The 26299-nt window shown below is 33.6% G+C and overlaps 2 protein-coding genes across 2 annotated transcripts; both read right to left on the bottom strand.

Moving 5' to 3' along the window:
- Positions 1-208: 208 nt before the first annotated feature.
- LOC112027577 (ribosomal RNA-processing protein 8) lies at positions 209-3915 on the bottom strand. Its single transcript, XM_024060226.2, has 10 exons — positions 3736-3915; positions 2855-3075; positions 2669-2730; positions 2433-2484; positions 1352-1466; positions 1137-1231; positions 906-1012; positions 706-820; positions 579-623; positions 209-498 (listed from the first exon to the last, which is right to left on the bottom strand). The coding sequence occupies exons 2-10, from the start codon at positions 3020-3022 to the stop codon at positions 427-429; spliced, it is 831 nt and encodes a 276-aa protein (XP_023915994.1). The 5' UTR covers positions 3023-3075; positions 3736-3915; the 3' UTR covers positions 209-426.
- Positions 3916-10082: 6167 nt separating this feature from the next.
- Positions 10083-15199, bottom strand: LOC112027565 (cation/H(+) antiporter 15). The gene is made up of 4 exons (XM_024060217.2): positions 14754-15199; positions 11865-12863; positions 10272-11563; positions 10083-10191 (listed from the first exon to the last, which is right to left on the bottom strand). Exons 1-3 carry the CDS (start codon positions 14970-14972, stop codon positions 10277-10279), a joined length of 2505 nt encoding a protein of 834 aa, XP_023915985.2. The 5' UTR covers positions 14973-15199; the 3' UTR covers positions 10083-10191; positions 10272-10276.
- Positions 15200-26299: the final 11100 nt, after the last annotated feature.

Below are 26299 nucleotides of genomic sequence, written 5' to 3'. Positions count from 1 at the left end.
AAAAGTTAAAATAGATTTACTGTTGCAACATGTATGTAAGTAAAATAAATTAAATAACTTTTTGTGGTATTAAATAACTAAATTTTTAACTCCACTGCCATGGATGTCTTAAGGTCAAAAAAAGTGTTCCCGCAACAAAAAAATCTGGGCACCTGTTTAGGTGTGTTTTCAAAAACACTATTGCCTGAAACGTTTATGAGAGAGCAAGAACAAAAAAAAAAAAAACTTGTTATTGAGAGGGGAAAAGTGCTTTATTGCACCAAAGTTTCATAAATGATAAAAACTACAAAAATGTATCTGACCTGAATAAAAAATTTCATCTATAAACTTTGTTAAACTTGGCAACTGAGCTAATATATTACAGTTGGGGACTCTCATTTATCCAGGATGGTGATAAAAGGCAAAAAATGAAAAATTCCCTTGGTGTCAGCGGCGCTTGTACAAACATGGTTTTAGCTCAGGCCATTCGATTTCCTTCATCTCTGATTTTTGCTTATCCTACAACAAAATAAGATAAATAAAACACTGCTCCTTGTTTGTATATATATTATTCAAGCCACAAAAGGCCATGTATGTACCTTTTTCTTGAAGTATAACAAAACAAACATCTTATTTGAGTAGTCCTGCAAATATACTTATCTGTTAGGACAAAGAATTGGTTTTTATCAGTCAGAAAATATATATGGGAGGAGAACAAGAATAGACCTTTAAGACAGAGGAAAAGCCTAAGTCACAGACAGCCTTTGAGAACTTTTTTGGGTCTGCTCCTCCAGTATTTGGATCAAACCTGCTTTTTACTTCAGCTATCAAAAGCCAACCACTGCAAAGAGCCAGCACAAGTGAGATAACTAACTGAAAAAACGAATTACCTAAAGTGGAAGTGTTTGACAAAATGTGGTGCAAACCATGGCTTAAGGACTCTGTGTGCTTCCTTAAGGTAATTTTGGTAGTTAGTTCCCATAAGTGAAAGGCAGAAAACAGCAACATCAATGACTGAAGAATCGAGGGGTGTCTGCCAATAAGCACAAATATTTAATTAAAAAGTGAGGGACTCTTTAAAATTGTTTATAAACATTCTGAAAACCTTTCAGTTCTAAATAATCCTCTTGAACCCTACTTCAAATGAAAGCACATACCTTGGACATGTCACAAGCAATTACTGAGGGATCATTTGAGACAAGATCAAAGGAGAATACTTTATTCTTCACATTTTTAGCAAGGCGTCCATCCCCTGATACAATGTAACAAAAGAACATATTAGCAAGCACTAGATACTTTGATTACACTCTAAATGTTCAGCAAATTTTCATTGCAATAGTTAGCATTAGAAAAAGAGTTCAATAACTCTCACCACAGCCAAAATCAGCTACAACCAAAGAAGAGTTGTGATTCTTTAGCCATTTCATGATTATATTAACCGGTTGTTCAGGCCAGTGAGACATTTGCTCCTGGTACCCTGTATGATACTGCCAGGTGAGTAAAACATAAGTTTAGATACATCTTCATGAGATAAAAGAATAAGTCATCCAAATAGTCTTTTACTCGGAATTTTTTTATGCTCAAGTATTTTGTGGAACAAACAAGACAATAAAAAGGTAATATACAGGCTTTGTGAGAGATTTACAAATAAAGGATTAGAATGCATGTGCGGTATTCTATGACCTTAGCCCTACAAGGAAAATGAATGGTCTTATACCAGCCATTGACCTCAAAACTTTGGGAACCCTTTCAATATTATAGGCAAGCAAATTATTTTACACACTTAATATTTTGTTCTTCATCCAGATAGAAACTAAATTTCAAAGACTGAATCCAGATTCAATTTCGATACTCATTATCTTAGAGTCATAGCTTCATCCGGTAGAATTTAAATTTCCAAGACTGAATATAGATTCAATTTGGATACTCATTATCTTAGTCATAGTTTCATCTAGATAGAATTTAAATTCCAAGACTGAATCCAGATTCAATTTCAATGCTCATTATCTTAGAAGTCATAGCTTCTTTATCCAGATAAATTCCAAGACCAAATCTAGATTCAGTTTTGATGCTCATTATCTTAGACTCATAGGATACACATTTGAGCTACAGCCTACATCTCTAATTGTTTAAGTAAAAACCATAATCTCCAATATGTATAATGCATTCACAAACAAAAACCACACCCAAATTATAAAAGAGCAGTGCCTAAAGTCCAAGGAACAATTGTATTGTATCATATGACATTGAACAAAATGCATGTGATGCTTAAAAGGGTCTGCAAATCAATTACTTTCCAATCCATAACATGAATCATATAAGCACAAAGACTACACTTTTGGACACAATTTGCAAACCAATAGTCTTAATTCTTTGCAAACATATCACACATCAAAATCAATAATTCATTGAATGAAAAAGAGATTTCGTTATTTGTTGGGTACAAAACTTACCATATCAAATAATGCAGGGTCATCTTTGAAATAGTCAAGTGCCTCTTTCCCACTGAGAAAAACACATACCACAAAATGAATATATATGAAAAAAAAATCAAATGGGCTTTCAACAAAAATTGAAGTTAGTGAGTGTTAACACATACCCAAAAAAAATATACATGAAAAAATCAAATGGGCTTCAACAAAAATTGAAGTTTGTGAGTACTAACAAAATAAAAAAAATAAAAAATTACCTGCAAGTGTAGAGCTTTTCGTTTATCATCCTGAAATGCCCTCCTGATAATCTCGCTCTCATCTTCAAAATTCTCAAAAAAAAAAAAAAAAAAAAAAAAAAACCCAAAACAATTAAAACAAAAATCATAAAAATTTGAGAAGTACTTTGAATTGAAAAGAAAAGAAAAGAGAAGAAAGATTCATACTTTGTCGAGAAAGGTGGAGGATTTTGTGGGGTGGACAAGAGCGGAAGAAGATTGGTTGGGTTCATGGGTTACTTTGTTTTTTTGATGTGAAGGGTTGTTGTTGTTGTTCTGAGATTTGCGAGGTTTGTTCCTCTTTCGCTTTTTGCTCTGCATTCTCTCCTCCTCCATTGCTTCACAAGCTCAGTGACAGGGACGGACAGAGGATTTCAAGCTAGAGGGTGCTGAAATATAAGAAATTATATTAATTATTTGTCTTTTTTATCTTTGTTACTCACCCACACCCCAAACACACCCTTACTTACCCACTACCGACATTATGAATTTTTTTGAGCATTCTAAACTCACACTACCATACCCGATAATATCAAAAACACATTAAAAACATCCATATTTCAAAAGACAAAATTAACCAGCAAATGCAATACCCAAGCTTGTTAAATCCTAAATGGGCCTAATCCAAAAGCCAAGCAAACGACATTACAAAATCCATAAAACGAACTACTAACATACTTTTCCTAACTATAGGATTTTGTTTTCCTGAATCACTACCCACTGTTTGTGCATGTTCCAAATCCTATTGTTGCAGTCAAACAAATAAACATTATTTTTTACAGCCCCTACTCTCTCTGCTTATAATATAACTTTACTCACACACAGCAAATATAATTTTCAGTCTCTGAGAGACAGACTCACAAACACAAACACAATCACAGATCAGTTATTCATATATTCAATTCACAATCATCCTCAGCAACAAAATACAAGCACCCATCACAATCACATATTCGCACAAACTGACAAACTATATTGGTGGAGAAAGAGCATCAGAGAATATATGTATCATATCAGTATTAGGTTTTGAAAGAGATAATAATAAATACTTGAAATTGGAGGTTGGAGAGGCCGGCAGCGTGGTCGGTGGCCGGTGTGTGTGGTGGTGGTTGATACTTGATTGTCCGTCCCTGCTCAGTGAGTTCGCACCAAATCTCTGGTGTTGGGCTGGCCTAGGGCTCCTTTCTAATAGAAAACGGTAAAAGGTGTGCTGTGTGTGCGTGGTGTGTGTGTGTGTGTGTTTTTTTTTTTTTTTTTCAATATACAATACAACAAATTTAGTTTTATTATGACCAGCATACAATTTTTTTTTTTTTTTTTTTTTAAGAGAGATAGTTTGAAATTTATATTTTCAGCTTTTATTGTCCTAATTCTTTTTTTTTTTATCAATTTTAGTTATTAAGATTCTATTTGGATACCACTTATTTTGTTGAAAACTGAAAACACTGTAATAAAATAATTTTTAAATGTATGAATAGTGCCGTGAGACCCATTTTTAATGAAAAAGTTGCTAAAAAAGAGGTTTGTGGGTCTCGTAAACAATGCACGGGACCCATTGACAATATCGTGTCCCACGTGAAACGCAGGTCTAAAAAAAAAAAAAAGGAAAATGCATACTCACCATGGAGAAATGCAATCTAAATGCATATTAACAGTGCAAGAGGCGCTGGTCAAAAAAAAAAAAAAAAAGCCAAAAATGTAGAAACGCAAGGCACATTAGCCCAATCCAAATGTATTCTAAGTGTTTGTTTGGCAAATATTATTTTTGTCAATTTATTTTACTATTTAACTTATTTTTACTACTATTTATGAATCTCATTGTACTTTTTGGTATTATTCATTGGTTTTACTGTATTATTTCAGCTAACTTTTACCTTTATCTACAGTACTTTTAGCAACAAAATTTCAATTTCAACAAAATAAGTGGATCCCAAACAGACTCTAAATGAATTCTTTTGATTCTTCCACGATTCCATCATGTTCCGTTATTTTTATGACTAAGGAAGAAATAAGATGACTTGTTTTTAATGATGTGTCACTTGATTATTCGCCACTCGAACTAATGAGTACTCCATTAAACTTACTTGAATTCACTTTAAACGAGTTCTTTCTCAAGTAAAATCCATACCCAAATTACCTGATACTAGGAGTGTCCATGAGTCGGATTAAGTTGCGTTTGTGCCTAACTTTTACTTGATCCGATCACATTAAGTGGAGGAGAATGAAACCCACTATTAACCATTAAGGAACAACAATTCAGATGAATCAAGTTTTTCACGGGTGGCGGTCAAATTCGAACACCAGCTAATGATGAGGAGAGGCAGAGATGTTAAGATCTTGAGGATATCTCACTAAATCAGCAAAGATCTCTTTAGATCTAGTAGATCTCCAATGGATTTGGTGATATCATTGGTTGGATTAGGCTTGTCGAATTTTGAAGGAGGAAACTCGTAGTTGATTGTCGCGATCATTGGCTTGGTTGATTTTTGGTTTTGGTTTTGGTTTGATTGGATTTGTCTCGTGGATCAGTTTGCTTGGGTCTGTGGACAACCCTAATTGGTACACATCCACTTATTACGATTGAACCCTAAAACCCCACTACATGTGAATTAGTTTAGGCTCAATTATTAAGCAAGCAAAGCTCAATCATAATAATTCCCTCTTCAAAAAAATTGTGATTATGAAGATTGATAAAACTGTATATAATATTATATGTTCATATGTATTGATGTTTAAAATATACTTATATAGATTTCAGAGATAAGATTATGTAAATGTTCGTAACCTATCAAATTGTTATTTGTGATATATTAATGTAATGACCTGATTTGAGTCCCTAGCCCAAAAGATGGATGGACTTAGGCCCCAAAAAGTTCAAAACAATGAATTTGTAGAGAGTGAGTTGGAAAGACTAGGCTTTAATGAATCAGACAAGTACTAAAATGGATTCAGATCACAAAAGGATGAAAATAAACAAGGTTAAACTGAAGAAAATTGTCCTCGATGAAGTCCGAGGAGACTGATTCTTATATACGATTCTTAAGTTTGATTACAAATTTGGTTCTTGATTGCTATAGTGTTTCTCCATCGATTTCTCAATTCCCTTATCCCATTGCCTCGTCTTTATTTTATATTTTCTTCTCCTTTCATCTTTGTCCTCCATGTGCATGCCAGATGGCTGGTGTTGATATTTGTTCTATCAGTACCTTCCATAAGTCTTTATGTAGTAGCTGTAAGGCTGATAATCACTGTTTAGGTATCACCTCTCCATTAATGTTGCCAGAGAGTTAGTTGTAGTGCAATTAATGCGATAGTAGCAACTTTCTCCTTAGATATTTAAGGACTTCCCCCTGTCCTATGTCTTTGCCATGCTTATCCATACCAACAGAACTTCCTGGAATGTTCCCCTGAATGGTAGATCACTTCTCTTAACCTTGGCTTTTATTATTCGAGGAGGCATTCATCCTTGGCCCACCCTCCTAGGCAATTATGACCAAAACTAACTTCTTTATTTACTAACACAGACTCCCTTGACAATGTCTACTCCTCTTCGAACGACCTCTCAACCTCGGACTGGGCCTCAGACCCAATATCCACATACATAACGAGCTCCTAGCTCAATACCACTACAATTAATATAAATAGTTCACTTTGTAGTATATATAATTTTTAGCAATACAAAGTTGGTAAATCTAATTTTTATAAATTCATCAACTAATTTATTTTTATTTATTTATTATAATTAACTAAAACAATATACTTTCAAGTATAATCTGGTTATCAATTATTATTAGTCATATTGTTTATTATATATAGGAAAAAACAAGTTAGTCAAATAATTCGTAAAAAAGTTTAAGCTTGTTTTGTAAGAAAATAAACTAAGCTTGAGTATGTAATCTAGTATGGTGATGAGATTACACTCAGTTTGTGTTTGAAATTAAACAAAATGTACAATCTTAAAGATATGGCAAATGGTTGAGTCGAACTAATTGGGTTGCAAGTAAAAAAATGAGTTTGGTAAAAAAGGGTCATTTTAAACAGGCCGGTCTATCGGGTTGTGGGTCGAACTTTCTTTCCTTGGCTAGCTATTCATTCACCTCCTTAAAGAGAAGTACCAATTTCATATTACATTAGAAATTTCAAGTAGAAAAATAGCAAGTATACCATTGGAAGACTGAATTTAATATGTAAAAAAGCTAGTGTTCATTGATCTTTAAAATTAGAACTAAAATAGCTTATGTGAAAAATGTATTTGTCCAACAATGAATAATAATGCACACTTCGATGTAGTGTGCATTCCTCTAGGGCTGTCCATGGTTCGAGTCAGAACGGGTTTGGGCTTAACCCGCATTCGACTCGAATTGATCGGGTGTAGCCATCATCAACCTGCCGCCGATTGGGAGGAGAATTGGATTGGGCTGGTCGGAGCTTCAACAGATGTCAGGCGGATCGGTGAAGGTTGAGGATATGGAAAACAGCAATAATCTGACGAGAAAAGATGAAAAACAGCCAAAATCCAGCGAGAAAAAAAATTGCAAAACGGCCTAAATCCAACGAGATCTCATTAAATCTAGCAAGATCCGGATCTAGCTAGATCTTCTCGAAAAAAATCTCAGTTCATTGGAAAACACAACTAGGTCGGTTAGTTCGGGTTTATCGAATTTGAAAGGAGGAGATTCGATATCCGACTTGCCAATCTCGGTTTTTGGAGAACGAAATCCATCGCTGACAACCGGAGTAATCGGTTCGGTCAGCGGTGGGTCGGGTTCGGTCGTTGGCGGCTGGTGGGTTGGGTCTAGCGGGTCCTTGGACAACCCTACATTCCTCATATGGCCAAAATAAAATAAATGAATAGCTACTCAAAAACCAAAGCAAGATTGCAAGAGCATATTTGCTACATTTTCTAATAACGTTACACTTTTTGTCCACAAAGCCATAAATGAGATATGTTTTTTTGTTTTGTTTTGTTTTTTGTTTGGAGAATATTGCCCACCTATAATTTAAATACATACAAGTATCATAAGTTCTCTGTTTGTGCTTTGTATAGTACTTTAATTATTAAAATAAATACATAAGTTTTCGTTGGGACAAGTTGGAGAATTAAATATGTAAAATTTGAGAGCTGCACTACCTACAAAGTAACAACTGCTCCAATAACAAAGTGTTAAATAATTAGAAACACACACATAAGCTCCAACTCACATCTAACATGTCAAACCTTAAAAACATTCTTCACCCATTCATCTTCAACAACCAAACAACCTCAACTCTCAATAATCATGACCAGCCACTGCCTACCAAATTTGGAAAAAAAAAACATTTTCCTATATACTTTTTCATGAGAAACATACAAAAGAAAAGTTGTGATGTCTCTCCCCATAATTTGCTCTTTGATTTGTTATACCAATGGTATATATTCAAGCAAAGACAACATCTTGAGGGCCAAATGGGATTTGTGATACCAAGTTGGTAGAGATTGCCTATGGCCTCGTCATGCATTTACAAATTGTTAAAGCTCTTTTTTTGACAATGACAACGTTTTGGAGGTTGAAGCATTTGATTCTAAAAGCTTTTGGTTCATTTTATTTTATTTTTTTGGTTTGTTTTGAGAACCCCATGGCAAATATCCATGGTTGAAAAGAAAAGAGAAGAAAGATTTATACTTTGTTAAGAAAGGTGGAGGATCAGTGGGGTGGGCAAGAGCAGAAGAAGATTGGTTGGGTTCGTGGGTTACTTTGTTTTTTTATTTTTTTTATTTTTATTTTTTTATGAGAAGGGTTATTGTTGTTCTAAGATTTGCGAGGTTTGTTCCTCTTTTGCCTTTTGCTCTGCATTCTCTCCCCCTAAATTGCTTTGTAGCCCAGTGAGTTCGAACCAAATCTTTGGTTTTGGCCCTTTTGGACTAGCCTAGGGCTCCTTTCTAATGGTAAACGGTACTTTTTTTTTTTTTGGGTAGGAATAGACAACAATTTTTTTTTTTGGTTTCCCACAGTATTTCTTCAAAACTTTCAATGAGAGACTAATTACTGTTCGCGACGGGTGGTCCCCATAACAGGGTAAGTTGCTGGCCCAGTGAGTTTTTTTTTATTTTTTATTTTTTTATTTTTTTATTTAAAGTGTTGTTGCCCGAACTTGAACCGAGGAATAGACAACAAATTTAGTATTATATTATATATGACTAATATACGTTGTTGAAATTTATATTTTGAGCTTTTATATTGTCCATATTCTTTTGATCAATTTTAATTAGTAATATATAATGAATTCTTTTGATTCTTCCATCATGTTCAGTTACTTTTATTTTATTTTTATGATTAACGAAAGAATAAGGTGACTTCTTTTTAATGATGTGTCATTTGATTATTCATGACTTGAAGTCACGCGTACTTTCTAACATAAATTCACTTTAAACAAGTAAGACTCATACCTAAATTACTTGATACTAGGAGTCACATCAAGTGAAGGAGAATGAATCTTCAACTTCCACATGTGCTCCTCACATGGCTTTTTGTGGGTGCTGAGTCTCGAGCTAGTAGCGAGCCAAGTCGCGAGATCAACTGTTTTGAGCAATCTTCACCAACTTAATACTAAACCCATTACATGTAATTAAATCCCACAGAATACAAGGAAATAAATTAATGAAATTACAACACTTTTTGTCATGTAATAAAGCCAACATAAACGTTATGTGAAAAACCATAAATTAATTGCTACCTTCGAGGGAAAAAGGGTGCAATTACACATTATGTAGCTGCATGATTTTCCTTCACCCTACTAGTGGAGCAAAATTGGTTATGAAGAAGTGGATTGAGGAACTTCATTTGCAGCCATGGTCCAAAGCAAAGAAACCAAACGATCAGCCTGCCTTTAATTGGACATTGAATAAAATTGCTGGAGAGGTTTGTTCTCTTTGCCTTTCTAGATTATTTCATAGCCTAAACTTCCCTAGTAAATTTTTGTTTTTTTAGGTAAGCTTGGTCATCTTAGTACTTCCATTAAAGCAAATTCACAAACGGCCTGTGCCTATATTATTCTTCAAAGGAAAGTATTGCCATTTGGTACTGAAAATAAGTAATCTGGAAATCTTGATATATTGGAGTTGTCTGCATAATCTGGTTGATTTAATTGTACAGAATATGTTCTAGGTGGCACTCATTTTCGGTGTTCCAGAGCTGTTCCTTATAGGTCTTGCTTGTAACTCTCATGTAATATACACTTCAACAGTATGAGTGCGAATCTATGCAGCCTACAGTAAGAACTAGTGGAATTTTGTGACTGAACATTGTCTTCACAATTATTTATCACATATCAAAAAAAAAAAAAAAAAAAAAAAAGTACCACTTGGAATCTTCATATATTTTGTTCTTCACAATTATTTATCACATATCAAAAAAAAAAAAAAAAAAAAAAGTACCACTTGGAATCTTCATATATTTTGATGTCGAAGTATTTTTTTTTTCCTGATCTCTACCTGCTTGCCAACAGGAGGATTATACTTCAAGAACCTGACATTGGACCATGGGATTGCATGTTAAAGTCTATAACAATAATATCATTGTTTTTGAGAAAAATATAATTGACTAACCAGTGTCATGGGCTAAATGCATTTTGCCCCATTGAGCGGCGGTTGTGCTGCTCGTTCACATGTCCCGTGCTATCAGGTGTGATAGAGCCAGGCAGCTCATCCCGTTGCAGCCATGGCCCAACATACTGTTGCACTACCAAAACAGAAACAGTGGCTGCAAAATCAGATGAAGCTAGCATATCCCCTATTGCACCCAGCTCCGGGCACTCACTCCAGTCAGTTAGTCCTGCTGTAAGTGGTGATATCGCTCCTTGACCTCTCCCAACAATGAACAGGTCATGAAGGCTTTCCATCGACCTTATCACCGCCACGGTCTCCTCCCCATTATTCACTACTTCCTTGGTATACACGATTGATTCATCGTTCGAGGTGTTCATCCTAAACTCATTTATAAGCTCTTCATCAAGTCTCTTTTCTCTTTCATTTTCTGTTTCAATTGTTAACGTCCTTGGGTCGTTATGATTGCTTCTGGACTGAACTGCAGGCTCATTTGCATCCTCACCAGGAATGAACCGCAGTACTGTTAGGCTTATTCCAGGATGTTGGGACATTCTCCACGCATAGCATAGTGCTTCTCTATCATCTGGTCCGCCAAAGAATAGCACAGCTATGTGGTGAGATACCTGGTTTGCAGCCATACGTACATTCGAGCCATTTAGGCCTCTGTCAACAAGAATTCCTACTGAGCAAGGTGCATTTGCTAGTACATTCTGGTTCACAGTTCGAAAGGCCGGGTTTGTAGCTTCCATCCCGCCATCAACAGTTTGTTGTTTGTGGAAAGGGATGATTATGAGGCCGACTCGTTTGTCTTCTGCTAAACTGCAGATGTCTTCGTGCATGGTAGAGTAAGGGGAAATTGCAGTGAGGGGCTGAATAGAGACACAACCAGCAGCATGCTGCTCATAGTTCTCGAATGCATTGATGATGTGATCAGACTGAGCTTGGGTCCGGTTGAGGGCTGGTTTTCCTGATTGCCGGGTGTTATGGACTATAAGCATAGCAGATGCACGCCCCGTGAGTTCCACTAAGTGGAGCACATAGACGCATATTGGAGATTTTTTGGTGGGGTGAGAGGCTTCAAGGAGGTTGATGATTGTTGGGACATTTCGAGGAGTGTGAATGCAAGTAAGTACTCTTAATTCTGCATCTTCTTTTGAACTTTGGATAGTTCGCCTTTTGTATGATGTGAAACTCCTTGCTGGCCTGTAAATTGATGTTACAAAGGGCATGACGACTCCAGTCATAATTAAAGTTGCTATCACCAGTTGTGCAAATATCCTGTCATCTAACACCTGAAAGTAATTAATTAATTAGTTGTGTTAATTTTCATCAAATTTGTGCTCAAGTAGAGAGAAAAAGAGCAATGAGACTAGGAATAAAAATCCTTTGTAACTCTCTTTTGAGTATATCATTTGATATACTCAAATATATATATATATATATATTTTTTTTTTTCATTTTAAATTTTGGTTGGAATACTTTTTTTGATATACTCAAATATATATATATATATATATTTTTTTTTTTCATTTTAAATTTTGGTTGGAATACTTTAGTGTAGCACAGTTGTAGCAATAGAGGAAGAGTACATACCTTCTGTTCCCTCCCAACATTCAGAACAATCATTTCAATAAGGCCTTTTGTGTTCATAAGCAAACCAAGAGTAATGCCTTCACGTGCCGGCATCTGGTAAAAGAATGACATGAGTAGAGTTCCTGCGATTTTGCCGACACAGGAAAGAAAAATGATAAGCATTAGAAAGATCCAGTATCTGAGTCCCCCTATAGCTCCTACTTTAGTCTTCAGCCCGCTAATGGCAAAGAAGAGAGGGACCAGAAGGCCCGAAACAAAGTCCTCAAGCTTTTCTATGAGAGTAACTCCAAGTTGTCCATTCGGAATTATCAAGCCAAACACAAAAGCTCCAAACACAGAATGTGTTCCAATGGCGTCTGTAATAAAGCCTGAGATCATAACCCCAGTAATAATGAGACATATATGGAAGTCACTGAAGCTTTCGCCTTCTGGGGTTCTTTGGATCATCCATATGATTGCTGGACGGACAACAAAAATGAAGATGGCAACAAATGATACGCATGACAGTATCACCCATAGGGAAGCTAAAGGTGTTACATTTTGGTTCTCAGACAAGGCAAGGGCTAAAGCTAATAGAATCCAAGCACACACATCACTAACTAGAGCTGATGATAAGGCCATCTTGCCAAGCTCTGTATTTATGAGTTTAAGCTCAGCAAGAATTCGAGCAAGCACTGGGAATGAGGTGACAGAGACGGAAACACCGAGGAAGAGGATGTATGTCCCTTGTGACATGCCTGTATCTTTTCTGTGCAGAACGAAGGAGAAGATGATAGCTATGGTGAATGGCAAAACCATACCAGCTAGTGCAATAGTCAATGCTTTTTTTCCGGTACGCCGGATTACTGTAATGTCCATCTCCACTCCAACCAGGAAGAGGAAGTAAAGTAGACCCACATTTGCCATTGTTTCAATCACCATTACACTTCTTAGAGGAAATATTGTGTTGGCAAAGGTTACGCTGTTTCCAAGCACTGATGGCCCCAATAGCACTCCACCCTGTAGACCTCGTACATATCAAATCAATGTTACAACAATAATAATATACAGAACAGTAGGCTTCAAGGTTTCCATTGATCCATTGCGATAAGCATTGAACTAGAACTTGAAAATATGCAATCTTTGCACATTGGCCAATATTATATAATCCTACTTTTTCAAAAATTATGATCATGCAGATGAAATAGCAGCTATCTACTAGGATCTTGGACCATGGTCCCCATTTTGTTTTTTTTGAAAAACTTAAATAGTATATAGAAATACTCATATTTTAGCGTGTGGGTGTAAGATTGTTATAATTGGCCCCTCAAAAAATTTGGATTAGTCTAAAAAAATCCAAAAGAAATTAATCACCACCCTCCACTGTCTAGATACAACACAACAAAAACACCCAACCCCAGAGACCACTTTGGGTGTCAATAGACTCAATATACTAACTAATTTTTTTTTTTTTTTTTACTAATGTGATGTCAAAAACATTTTTACAACAAATCATAAATTACAAACTATTAGCGATTATAAGTGGTGAACCCATATTAGAACCAGTAACAAGTTACCGTCTAAAATTTATTGTGAAATTGTTGTAAAAAATGAAAATTTGTAAATGTAACATTACTTTAATTTTTTGGTTAGAGAATAAAAGAAGAGATAATTTATATGCCTTTTAATTGATTTATAAATTATGATAAAGACAATTACAATATTTGACTCTCTTTCAAAAGAAAAAATAATTCAAATTCTTTAGGGTTTGATTGGTAAGAGGATTTTTGATTTTGTTTTCATAATAGTATAAAAAAAATTTTCAAAAAATTGAACTTGAAATTAGTTTTCAGAAAATAATTTTTATATTTTATGTGTTTGGCTCCCACCTTTAAGAACAATTTGTAAAATACTAAAAACAAAAATAATTTTTTAGGAGACCATTTCTATTTTTGAGATTTAAAAAAAAAAAAATTTAAAGTAACGCATAGAATCTGTACATTACTTTTTTGTGTGGATAATGATAAGGGAATAGAGTTCATTATGTTTTATTTATTTATTTATTTTTTAATGAAAAGTTTCAAATTTGAAATGTGAGAATTCTTTTTGTGATAAATATAAACTCCTAAATTTAAGAGTTAAAAGATTTTGGCCAAATATGTGGGATCCACTATTTTCAAAATATTATGTGAGGTCCACTATTTTCAATTTATTTACAACTATGTTATTAAAAACATTTTTTGTATCTTGAAAACACCCCCTTAAGCCGTTTTCAAAATCCTGTTTTAAATCAAGAAAATAGGATATAGTTTTTTGAAAACTGTATTTAGAAAATATTAGTTAAACAATAAATTCAAGTATGGGACCCACTATTTTATGGAGTGCAATTTTTTGTTTACTATGATTTTTCTTTCTTTAATAAAATATGTTACCTGAAATTTTTCTGGTTCATGCTTTGGTCCCCTAAGTTCAAATCCTAGTTTCATCCCCAATAGTTTGTGTGTTCTAGTTTGTCCTTTGATACAATATCGACAACAAATTAATTAAATAAGATGCCAAAGTTTATGATTATTTATATATGATGCCACCAAAAGTCTTATGTTTTCATTAGAGATATCCAGAATTTAAATCCCCACTCATCCATTATTAACTATTGAATTATCCTATGAAAAAAAAAAACTATTGAATTATCAAAAACAAAAAAGGAATTATATATACAAGGCTAATCATATGCATTAATAAACACATTTTTTTTGATAGGAAAGTTCTTAAATTTGCAAAAAGACCAAGAAATTGCATTTAGAAACTTGAAACTTTATACACAACAATGATGGGAAACTGAGAAAAAAGCAGGAATGGAATTCATATATATGTTCGATATATATGATAAGATCGAGATATAAGATGTACCAAAATTTCTGCGATAACACGAGGTTGGCGAAAGGGTTTGAGGAGGAAAACCAGAGCCCGAGTGGTCACGACGATCAATGTCAATTGCAGTATGAAGAGAGGGAGAGAATAATCTAGAGGGTTATCACCTTGCCATATACCATTTGTTGTTATCATGGTTGGTGCATAGCAGACTAATGTGTCGTTTGTTGTGTTCGTTGGTACCACTACCTGCGCCATTTTTATCCCACTGCTTTAATCTTCAAAGCCACTCAACACCACCACCACTGTTGCTGCCACAAACACCTTTTGAATATGTGTATTACTCAACAATTTTTTGTCACCACTGCTACCATTAACATAACCAGTGTCCTCAGGTACAACTTTTTCACAAGCAAAACTGGAAAGTTAAAAACAAAAAAAACGAAAACAAAAACTTGGTCTTTCTTTCTTTGGAAACAAAGAGATAGATAAAGAAGAATACGTATATATTCTTTGTTTGTTTTTTTAGTTATATAAGAAATGAGAGGAATGTGGAAGAAAGGAAAAGGAATTCAGTTAGTTCTAGTGGTTGCCCGCCCCATTTTTTAAGGCTATCACTTCGGAGGTCATATGGTTAACAAGAAAGAGCTCTATTTTAAGAATGTTTATGCCAACTCACAGCTTTTACCTTTACTGAAAACGGAAAGACCAGTTCAAATTTTTCTCAAATTCAATGACAAATTTTCGAACCTCCAAACACAGAAAGTTCCAATGAACTAGTGCATATCGTAAAATAAATAGATGAAGTGACTTTTTAAAATATAAAATGATATGTTTTTTAAAAATCCTGATAATAATGCTCTTATAAAAATATAAACAATTCAAGTTTAGCTCAAGGAAACATTTATTTATGTTTATTTATTTAGCAAATGAGCAAACTCCATGTCTAAGTTTATGTTTGACTATTAAATAAACAAAGTTTAAATAAAATAATATGTTCACGAACAAGTTCGTGCATATGAGGCTTGATTTTAAGTATATTTAATATTAGTCGCAGATTCACACGTTGCGCGTGATAATTTTTTTTAGAATTATCTCATAAATATATATATATATTATTGTTGTTGTTGTTGTTTTTGTTTTACTATTGTCTATATATGTAACTTATGTAAAATTCTTATGTGGGGGATAAAAGGATCAGGCCCAAGTTAATGGGCCGAACACCCACGAGAGAACTGTTTCACATCCGAAGAGAAGGATGAATAGAATGCGAGGTCCAGATTGGAGCGGAATCCTCTGGGTAGAGGATCATCGCTTTCCGAGGAGGATGTCCCCAGTCCGAGGAGGACATCTCCTGTCCGAGGAGGGTGTTTTACCCTGGTATGATAGCGGAGACTAATTGAGCAGGAGAAAAGCCTGGTTGATCGTCCGAGGAGCCCACCTGATCAAGATAAGCTCAAAGCACACTCAAGAACGATAAGGATGAAGAAATATCTGAGGGGAAGGCTGCTGCCACCGTATTCAATGCATTGCAACAGCTTTTCTGTTGTATCTTTTCTGTGCAGAACGAAGGAGAAGATGATAGCTATGGTGAATGGCAAAACCATACCAGCTAGTGCAATAGTCAATGCTTTTTTTCCGGTACGCCGGATTACTGTAATGTCCATCTCCACTCCAACCAGGAAGAGGAAGTAAAGTAGACCCACATTTGCCATTGTTTCAATCACCATTACACTTCTTAGAGGAAATATTGTGTTGGCAAAGGTTACGCTGTTTCCAAGCACTGATGGCCCCAATAGCACTCCACCCTGTAGACCTCGTACATATCAAACCAATGTTACAACAATAATAATATACAGAACAGTTGGCTTCAAGGTTTCCATTGATCCATTGCGATAAGCATTGAACTAGAACTTGAAAATATGCAATCTTTGCACATTGGCCAATATTATATAATCCTACTTTTCAAAAATTATGATCATGCAGATGAAATTGCAGCTATCTACTAGGATCTTGGACCATGGTCCCCATTTTGTTTTTTTGAAAAACTTAAATAGTATATAGAAATACTCATATTTTAGTGTGTGGGTGTAAGATTGTTATAATTGGCCCCTCAAAATTTTTGGATTAGTCTAAAAAAATCCAAAAGAAATTAATCACCACCCTCCACTGTCTAGATACAACACAACAAAAAAACCCAATCCCAGAGATCACTTTGGGTGTCAATAGACTCAATATACTAACTATTTTTTTTTTTTTACTAATGTGACGTCAAAAACATTTTCACAACAAATCTTAAATTACAAACTATTAGCAATTATAAGTGGTGAACCCATATTAGAACCAGTAACAAGTTACCGTCTAAAATTTATTGTGAAATTGTTGTGAAAAATGAAAATTTGTAAATGTAACATTACTTTAATTTTTTGGTTAGAGAATAAAAGAAGAGATAATTTATATGCCTTTTAATTGATTTATAAATTATGATAAAGTCAATTACAATATTTGACTCTTTTTCAAAAGAAAAAATAATTCAAATTCTTTAGGGTTTGATTGGTAGGAGGATTTTTGATTTTGTTTTCATAACAGTATAAAAACAATTTTCAAAAAATTGAACTTGAAACTAGTTTTCAGATAATAATTTTTATATTTTATGTGTTTGGCTCCCACCTTTAAGAACAATTTGTAAAATACTAAAAACAAAAATAATTTTTTGAGAGACCATTTCTATTTTTGAGATTTAAAAATTTTTTTTTAACAAAAAGTAACGCATAGAATCTGTACATTACTTTTTTGTGTGGATAATGATAAGGGAATAGAGTTCATTATGTTTTATTTATTTATTTTTTAATGAAAAGTTTCAAATTTGAAATGTGAGAATTCTTTTTGTAATAAAGATAAACTCCTAAATTTAAGAGATAAAAGATTTTGGCCAAATATGTGGGATCCACTATTTTCAAAATATTATGTGAGATCCACTATTTTCAATTTATTTACAACTATGTCATTAAAAACATTTTTTGTATCTTGAAAATACCCCTTAAGCCGTTTTCAAAATCCTGTTTTAAATTAGGAAAATAGGATATAGTTTTTTGAAAACTGTATTTAAAAAATATTAGTTAAACAATAAATTTAAGTATGGGACCCACTATTTTATGGAGTGCAATTTTTTGTTTACCATGATTTTTCTTTCTTTAATAAAATATGTTACCTGAAATTTTTCTGATTCATGCTTTGGCCCCCTAAGTTCAAATCCTAGTTTCATCCCCAATAGTTTGTGTGTTCTAGTTTGTCCTTTGGTACAATATCAACAACAAATTAATTAAATAAGATGCCAAAGTTTATGATTATTTATATATGATGCCACCAAAAGTCTTATGTTTTCATTAGAGATATCCAGAATTTAAATCCCCACTCATCCATTATTAACTATTGAATTATCCTATGAAAAAAAAAAATATTGAATTATCAAAAACAAAAAAAGAATTATATGCATTAATAAACACATTTTTTTGATAGGAAAGTTCTTAAATTTGCAAAAAGACCAAGAAATTGCATGTAGAAACTTGAAACTTTATACATAACAATGATGGGAAACTGAGAAAAAAGCAGGAATGGAATTCATATATATGTTCGATATATATGATAAGATCGAGATATAAGATGTACCAAAATTTCTGCGATAACACGAGGTTGGCGAAAGGGTTTGAGGAGGAAAACCAGTGGAGAAGACATCTGAACAGTGCTTCATGACCTACCGCCACTCACACAGAGATGAAAAGCAGCTGCCTGACGTGACAGGTACTTGAGCACGTCCATGGATGGGGAGCACGTGGACGGTAGGGATGAGAGTGAGAGTGGCTATATAATAGAGGGAGAGGGTATGAAACGGGGCATGGAATGTAGGAGAACCTGATCAATAAATAATAAAAGAAGTGATAATCTTTTGCTGTGAATCTCTTGTCAACTCTAGTTCTTCAACCCATACTCTATAAATTAATTGTCTTTGGGTTTACGTAGAGAAATTAGACCCTACATCTTATATGATAAAATTATTCAAATCATGCTATGTAATAGAATAATATTATATTATTTATAATGCAATAGGATAAACAATCAAAGAGAACAAAAAAGAAAAAAGAAAAAAACTTAAAACACAAAACTAAATTGCATCAACTCAAAGTAGAGTTCTTAAAAATACAAAAAATTAATAACATAAAGCAGAGATGCAAGAAAAATAAAGAATCCACCAAAAAATTTGAGGGAGAGAAGAAATAACATTTTTTGTGAGGGAAAATTATGCATAGAAATATGGGATAGAAAAGATAATGAAAAATTTATAATGAGAGGATAAGAAGAAGAAGAAGAAGAAACAAAATAGATGAAAATAAAGAGAAAGATGAAGAGGGATATTAAGGTAGAGGGTAGTGAGGAAATAAAATGTGAAAGGAATGAAAAATGTTGGAGAAAGTGTAAATGTTAAAAAAAAAGATGAGTACAATTTTTATAAGGAAATTTTTATTTATTTGTATTTAATTAAATCATTATATGTTTAATTTTTAAAAATTAAAAAAATGAGAGAAAATATTAATAATTTAATGAGATGGAGAATATGACTGAATTTAAATGGTCAATTGTAGTAGTGCTATTGATGTTAGCTTGAGTGTGTGTGTATATATATATATATTTTGCAACATAAAAAATGATAAACCCTAATCCATATAACTAAATTAAAGTTACTTTATGATGTTGAGTTAACAAAATGAATTTATGGTTACAAGAAAGCTAAGCATTTTTTTATTATAAAAAGAATAAACTTGAAAGTTGAACATGAATTGTCTTGTTTTATTACTTGTCATTTGGTGGAGATTGAAGCCTTGCATAAATTAATGGAGCGTGATTAGACCTATATAGCTCTAAAGAATACCAATAATAAAAGCTTAGCATAAATCAGTACTTACCTTTAACAAGTCAAGAGGCTATCCATACAATCTAACGTACATCATTACTCAACAATGTTTCAACTCACCACACAACAAAGTAATCATGCAAATGAACATTGAAATATCCAATTGGTGTTATGATCAAGGGAGTCAATACCGTACCGGAGGTTGTACCGGTTTGGTCACCGGTACGATATATTTCGGATACCGGTCAATACCGGTGTACCGTTTCGAGTTTACCGCTATTTTATATTTTATATATATATATATATATACACACACACATACAAAATTAAAAAAAAAATAAAGATAATAAAAAAGAAAAAAACAATTAATAATATTGTCAGTACAACAAGAATCATGTCTACCAAACTAACATTTAGAGCCACATTGTTATTCCAGATATTAAGTACGTGTAAAAAATAGAGAAAAAAGTCCAACACTTCCCTTATTCTAGTTTTTCTCTTCCCTTGTCCCACGTTTATTTTATTCTTTCATTTTTTTTTTTTTTACTGTTGCAGCCTGAAGCCTTCTTTCTTTTTTCATTTTTTTTTTTATCATTAAATATCAACTTTGCTATTACCAAAAAGAATTACATCTATTATCCATTGGCTAATGCTACATCTATTATCTATTGTCTAATGCATATCTTCCGTAGATTGGCAGGCACGCCTGAAGCTAGTTGCCTGCTAACATCATTCCTATTTTCAAAACCTATCCTATTTTCAAGTTCCAACACATCAGCTTCACGCGCTATCTCATTACAACCACCCATATCCTCTTTCTCTTTCAAATTAATTTTGTCATCACCCTTCACTTTTTACTTCATTTCTTCCCCCCATTAGTTACAGATCTCTCTCTCTCTCTCTCTCTCTCTCTCTCAGTATCAGACGATTCACATCAGGTCTTACTCTTTCAGCGCATCAGTCCAGTCTATTTTTTTTCTTCCCTTCAAACCGATTTCCAGTGCATGAATCACCGACGCCTTTCCTCACCACCAATCGGTATTTCATCGTCACCGGTGTGATAAAGAGGAGGCAAAGAGAGACAGAAGTTTAGTGTGGCGTAAGAAGAAAAGGTACCGGTTCGGTATCCACTAACCGGCCGAAACAGCCGGATTTCGCCGGTATGGCCGGTACGAGGCCGGTACAGCCGGTATTTTTTCCGGTACGAAACAAGGGAGTATTTGTACCGGTGCACTGATCGGTATGGTATATACCGGCCGTACTGGTCGGTACGGTACGAAATTAACTTCCTTGGTTATGATCGATGGTATGTAGCTTTTAGGAAAAAAATATGTAATAGTGGTAAATTAAACAATAATACTATTCAATTACTAAGATTTATCATGATATGATGAGAACATGAATGCATTATGGACCCTTTCGTTCCTTATGGCCTATACAAAATTTAAACTGTTGGAATTAAGAAGAAATAGATTTCTAAATATATAAATAGAATAGTTTTTGTTAGAAGTCAATCACTGTACATGAGGAGAGAAAAAAAAAAAAAAGAAGAATAAACAATGTAAATTATATTATTTGATTAAATTAGAAAAATGAATTTTTTATAAAATTATTAAATTAGAATCACCAACCTCTTGTATTGTTAAAAATTATGATAACTTTACTATGAAGTGGACTATTTATATTATCAGTAAATTAAATAATAATTTGACATGTTGTGAACTCATTTATAGTTATACACTCCAATATCAAGTTTATGTAAGTATAATTCAATACATGTGAATATTAAACATATAATCTATATCTATATATATTTAAAAGATGAAGTGTAGCATTTATTGTTGCTACGCTTCACTTGAGCCACATCAGTGTCCATATCATTATCATTTTTCTTTCCAATTTTCCTATAATTTTTTTAACATTTACTCATTTTTTAAATATTTAAATTTTCTCCAATCTTTCTCTACCCCTTACCTTTTCATCTCCCTACTACCTTCTACCTTAATATCACTNTTTTTAACAATACAAGAGGTTGGTGATTCTAATTTAATAATTTTATAAAAAATTCATTTTTTCTAATTTAATCAAATAATATAATTTTAACTTTAATTAATTAATTGTTAGTATAGATTTGTGAATTGATAAAATTTTTCATTGTGGTGATTATATATATATATATATATATATATAACAACTAACTCACAAATATGTTCGTTATATTGTTTAATTGACAAGAAAATAAATAAAACTTGAACATCAAACATAGTTTGAGGGGGTGATGTTATTATATGCACATGCTTTATATGACATAATATATATGACTATTTGCCATCTTGATAATTATTTTGTAATTATGGAATAGTGTATAATTTTTCTCTAAAATTTGTTGAAGATAGTTTGTTTTCCCTAAAATTAAACAAATTTTAAAATTATTTTCCATCTTTTTATCTCTACCAACATATCATTCTATTATTTTGGGTGTGTTTGACTGAATTAATTCCTTTATGAGATGGTCCATATTCTTTGAAATTATGTTATAGTAATATATGTTTTTCTATTTTTTTTTCTTTTTGTACATCTAAACATTTTAATTAAATATGAAATAATTTATTCAAACATTTTCTTAAAGGAGATTGTGGGGGGACATGCTTGGCACCCCTCGGAGACATTGGCCTCTAGAGGTCAAGTTATGGCACTCCTTCCATGGCAGGACACCTACCCTAAAGCCTAGGGGAAATTAAAGGAACTTGAGGTCCAACATGATCGAGTTGAGGACCGAGCCTGGGACGCATGTGGAGCCTGTGTTCCCAAGAGGCATAACTCTATTGAGGAACACCCTGCTAGCTGACCAAAGTAGCTTCGCTTCATCGGATTACCATAGGAATGCATCAGGTAAAACACAGAATCCAATGCAGCCATCACCTTCGTATTTAAGACCCTCCTCACCTAATGTCAGTTGTATTAATTGCTGATTGACTAGCTTGAGCAAGGAGGATAGCCCTAAAACTTGTCCTAATGATCACAAAATGGCAGAAAGGTGTGCTGATGGAACATGCCACACCCCAAAAATCTGGCTAGAGAATAGGATAGTTGGAGGAGGAGAGGGGCTATAAAAGGGGGGAGAGAATCAACAGGAAAAGGGGATCTAGGAATATTGAGAGAAAAACTAGGAGAAAGAAAGTGAGAGGAGCTTTTTAGGGGAGTTCAACTTTGTTTTATTCTTGTAACTCCCTCAAGAGCACCGTTCTTTTCAGTTGTTAGTAGTAGCTTAGCTCTTTTTTCCTTAATCATTTATCTAATTCCCCCATTGCAGATTTCCGTCTCGTATTCTTCAACAATTAGTTGTGTAGATCAAGAACCATACTAGTACTTTTCGGCTTTTGTGTTCTTGAGCCCCTACAGAGATAAATATAATGAAGATAAAAACTTATAAAAAAATTAGACTTCATATTACTCAAATATTTGATATGCACATTCAAATGGATAGCCAAGATTGTGTTATTATATAAATTCAAATTCTCACTTCCAAACTAACTAAATATATTAACTCAAATAAAAATCAAACCAAAATTTTAAGAGGTAGAGAGAGAGAGGTTACTTGTGATGGGGAGCTCAAAAATACAACGCCAAAATGTATTAACCCAAAATACAATTATAACAAACTTAATGGTTCATCGATCAACCTAAAGTAGAGTTACAAGAAAAATAAAAAATTGAGAGAGAGAGAGAGAGAGTAATCATTTTTTTTCCTAGGAGAATGTGAAAGAGAATAGGAAATTTATAAAAAATAAGATGAGAAAAAAAGAGTTAAAATTAAGGACATAGTAATAAATACCAAATTATCAAAATCCTGCTATGTAAATTTATATTCTTATATAATATCTTTATAATGTAATAGGATAATATCTAACAATCAAAGAAAAGTAAAAAAGATACAAGTTAAAAACATAAAATTAAGGGATAATTACACTTTGCCCACCTGTGGTTTGCCTCTAATTCTATGTGCCCACTCGTGGTTTAAATTTTGACACTTTGCCTACCTGTGATTCTGACCGTGAGTGCTTCGTAACCCACCTCAATGTTTTCCGTTACTCTAACACCAAATAAGTAAAAAAATACATTCCAAAACGGATCAAAACTCACTCTCACTCCCAAAACTCACTCACTTCCACTCGGCTTGCTCACCAAACTCACTCGCTTGAGACAACTATGGCAGATCTGAGTCAAGGAAGAAAGACACAATTGCTCCTCTATTCAGCTATGGTAGATCCTAAAATGGGCTTCGATTCGTGCATGCTCCTGGGTTTTGATCATGGGTTTTGATCGTGGGTTTAAATTTGTGACCTCACCAAATACCATTCTTATGCAGATTTGAAGTGCCATTTTGCCCAAAGGTCATTGGCATAATTACTTTTGAACTTTTTATAAAAGATCTTTAATAAATAAATTTTCTGCACTAGAATCTTGCTGGATACAGTGATCTTTCAAAGGAAATAGGCCATTGATCTTAGCATGGAACCGAGTGTATCTCTGGACACTTGAAATTTCACCTCTGTTTCTCCAGAAGTTGTCTTTGTATCTTGGAGCTGGTCAAACACAAAAACAAATTCTTATACTACTTAACACTAGAAAGTCATGCAACTATTCTAATAATAATAATAATAATAATAAAATCTAATCTTATATACTCTTGCGCTTTCTGAAATGCAAATATTATAAATGCTAAATTCAATACAGCACTGGTGTTTGAAAGATCATATCCTTGTAATTTTCAATGGTCTTGTTCCACAATGTCTAGTTAGTCCAAATAAACTATTTGTCCTAGTCTGAGATAGAATGGACTTCCTCATTTTCATCTCTAGTTCAGTCCAAATCGCTTGAGATTCTAACCCTGCGTTTTTAATTGTTGAGATGAAGAGTGTTGCATCTGACCCATTTTCATCTCTAACTCAGACAACTTCTCACAAACTCACCCGAACTCACCCAAGCTTCAGGATCAAATACAAAAAATTTACTGCACAATGAACTCACCCGAACTCACCCAAGCTTCAGATGAACCTAGAATCAAAGCTCCTTCTTCCTTAGGTTACTTGCACGATCAAAGCCCAGATGATTCTTGGTTTAAAGTCTCAAGCGAAGAGCATTGCATTGTGTAGGATCTTCGTTGGGTTGGATGGGAGTGAGTGAGTTTTGGGGGTGAGAGTGAGTTTTGATCCATTTTGGGATGTGTTTTTTACTTATTTGGTGTTAGAGTAACGGAAAACATTGAGGTGGGTTACGGAGCACTCACGGTCAGAATCACAGGTGGGCAAAGTGTCAAAATTTAAACCACGGGTGGGCACATAGAATTAGAGGCAAATCACAAGTGGGCAAAGTGTAATTATCCCTAAAATTAAACTGCATCAACCCAAAGTAGACTTCTAAAAAACACAAAAATTCATTAATTTAGTATTCGCTTGGAAACAACTTATTTAGTTGAAACTAAAAACTTTTTGCTGGAAGTACTGTAGATAAAGGTAAAAGTTAACTGAATAGTACAGTGAGACCCATGAATAATACCAAAAAGTGCAGTGAGACCTATGAATAGTAGCAAAAATAAGCTGAAATTGCAAATAAGTTGAAATTTTCAGTTTGTCCTAAATGGACACTTAAAGAAGAGATGCAAGAAAAAAAATCCACCAAAACATGAGAGAGAAAGAGAGAGAGAGAGAGAGAACCATTTTTGTGTGGGAAAACTATGCGGAAAAGAGAATGTAAATTAATACTAAGAGGATGTGAAAAAGAAGAGCCAAAATGGAGAAAGATAAAGGGATAGAGGAAAAGTGACACTAAGTAGAGAGCAATGGGGGAGATGACAAGGTATAAGGGAGGGGAAAATGTTGAAAAAAGTGTAACAATAAATTAGGAAATTAATAAGAAGAAGAATTATAAATAATAGAGAGAATGTTAGAAATAGGTGGGTGATGTGGAACAATGAGAGAATAGCAGAATTAATTGCTATGCTTCATGTTAGGAGCCCTATAGATGGAAAATTATTGAATACTTCGAGAGTACTATAAATACATACTCTCCCCTTTTACATGAATTGTAGGTCCCACCATGAATTTAATTAGTGGAGAGGGGGGAGTATGCTTTTAGGTACTTCAAGAATATTCAATAATGAGTTTGGCTTACCTTCAGAACTTTTTAAAAATGAATCTCCTTTTGTTTTAATGAGAGAATGCTATATTACCCATTAACTAAATAAAATGTGGAGATTAAAACTCACTACAACTTGCCATTGTATATTTAAAACAAAAGGAGATGTTCGGTTAAAAAAGAACCGAAGGTAAGTCAAACCTTTCTATAATTACCCCTATAAATATATAGATAATAATTGTTATAATGTTGCATTTAGTTAGCTAGGCATTTAATTAGTTAGTTGGTTAGTTAGTTACAATTCCCATAAACACGTGTTAAACATGATTAACATACTTGAAATTGTAACTAACTAACTAACCAACTAACTAGCTATACCTATATAGATTCCTAACATTTCTACTTTTAGATATAATTATACATAGATATAGATAGTAATAGATAGATAAATATAGGTATAGATGTACCTTTTTCCCAAAAAAAGAAAAATAAAAAAGATAGAGATGTAACTTGATCATGACCCTTTATCCTGCTTTGA

This window comes from Quercus suber, unplaced genomic scaffold (assembly GCF_002906115.3).
Source record: "Quercus suber isolate HL8 unplaced genomic scaffold, Cork oak 2.0 scaffold_10, whole genome shotgun sequence".
NCBI lineage: Eukaryota > Viridiplantae > Streptophyta > Magnoliopsida > Fagales > Fagaceae > Quercus > Quercus suber.
Note: the sequence above shows the minus strand (reverse complement) of the source record. Positions and strands in the feature narration are given on the sequence as shown.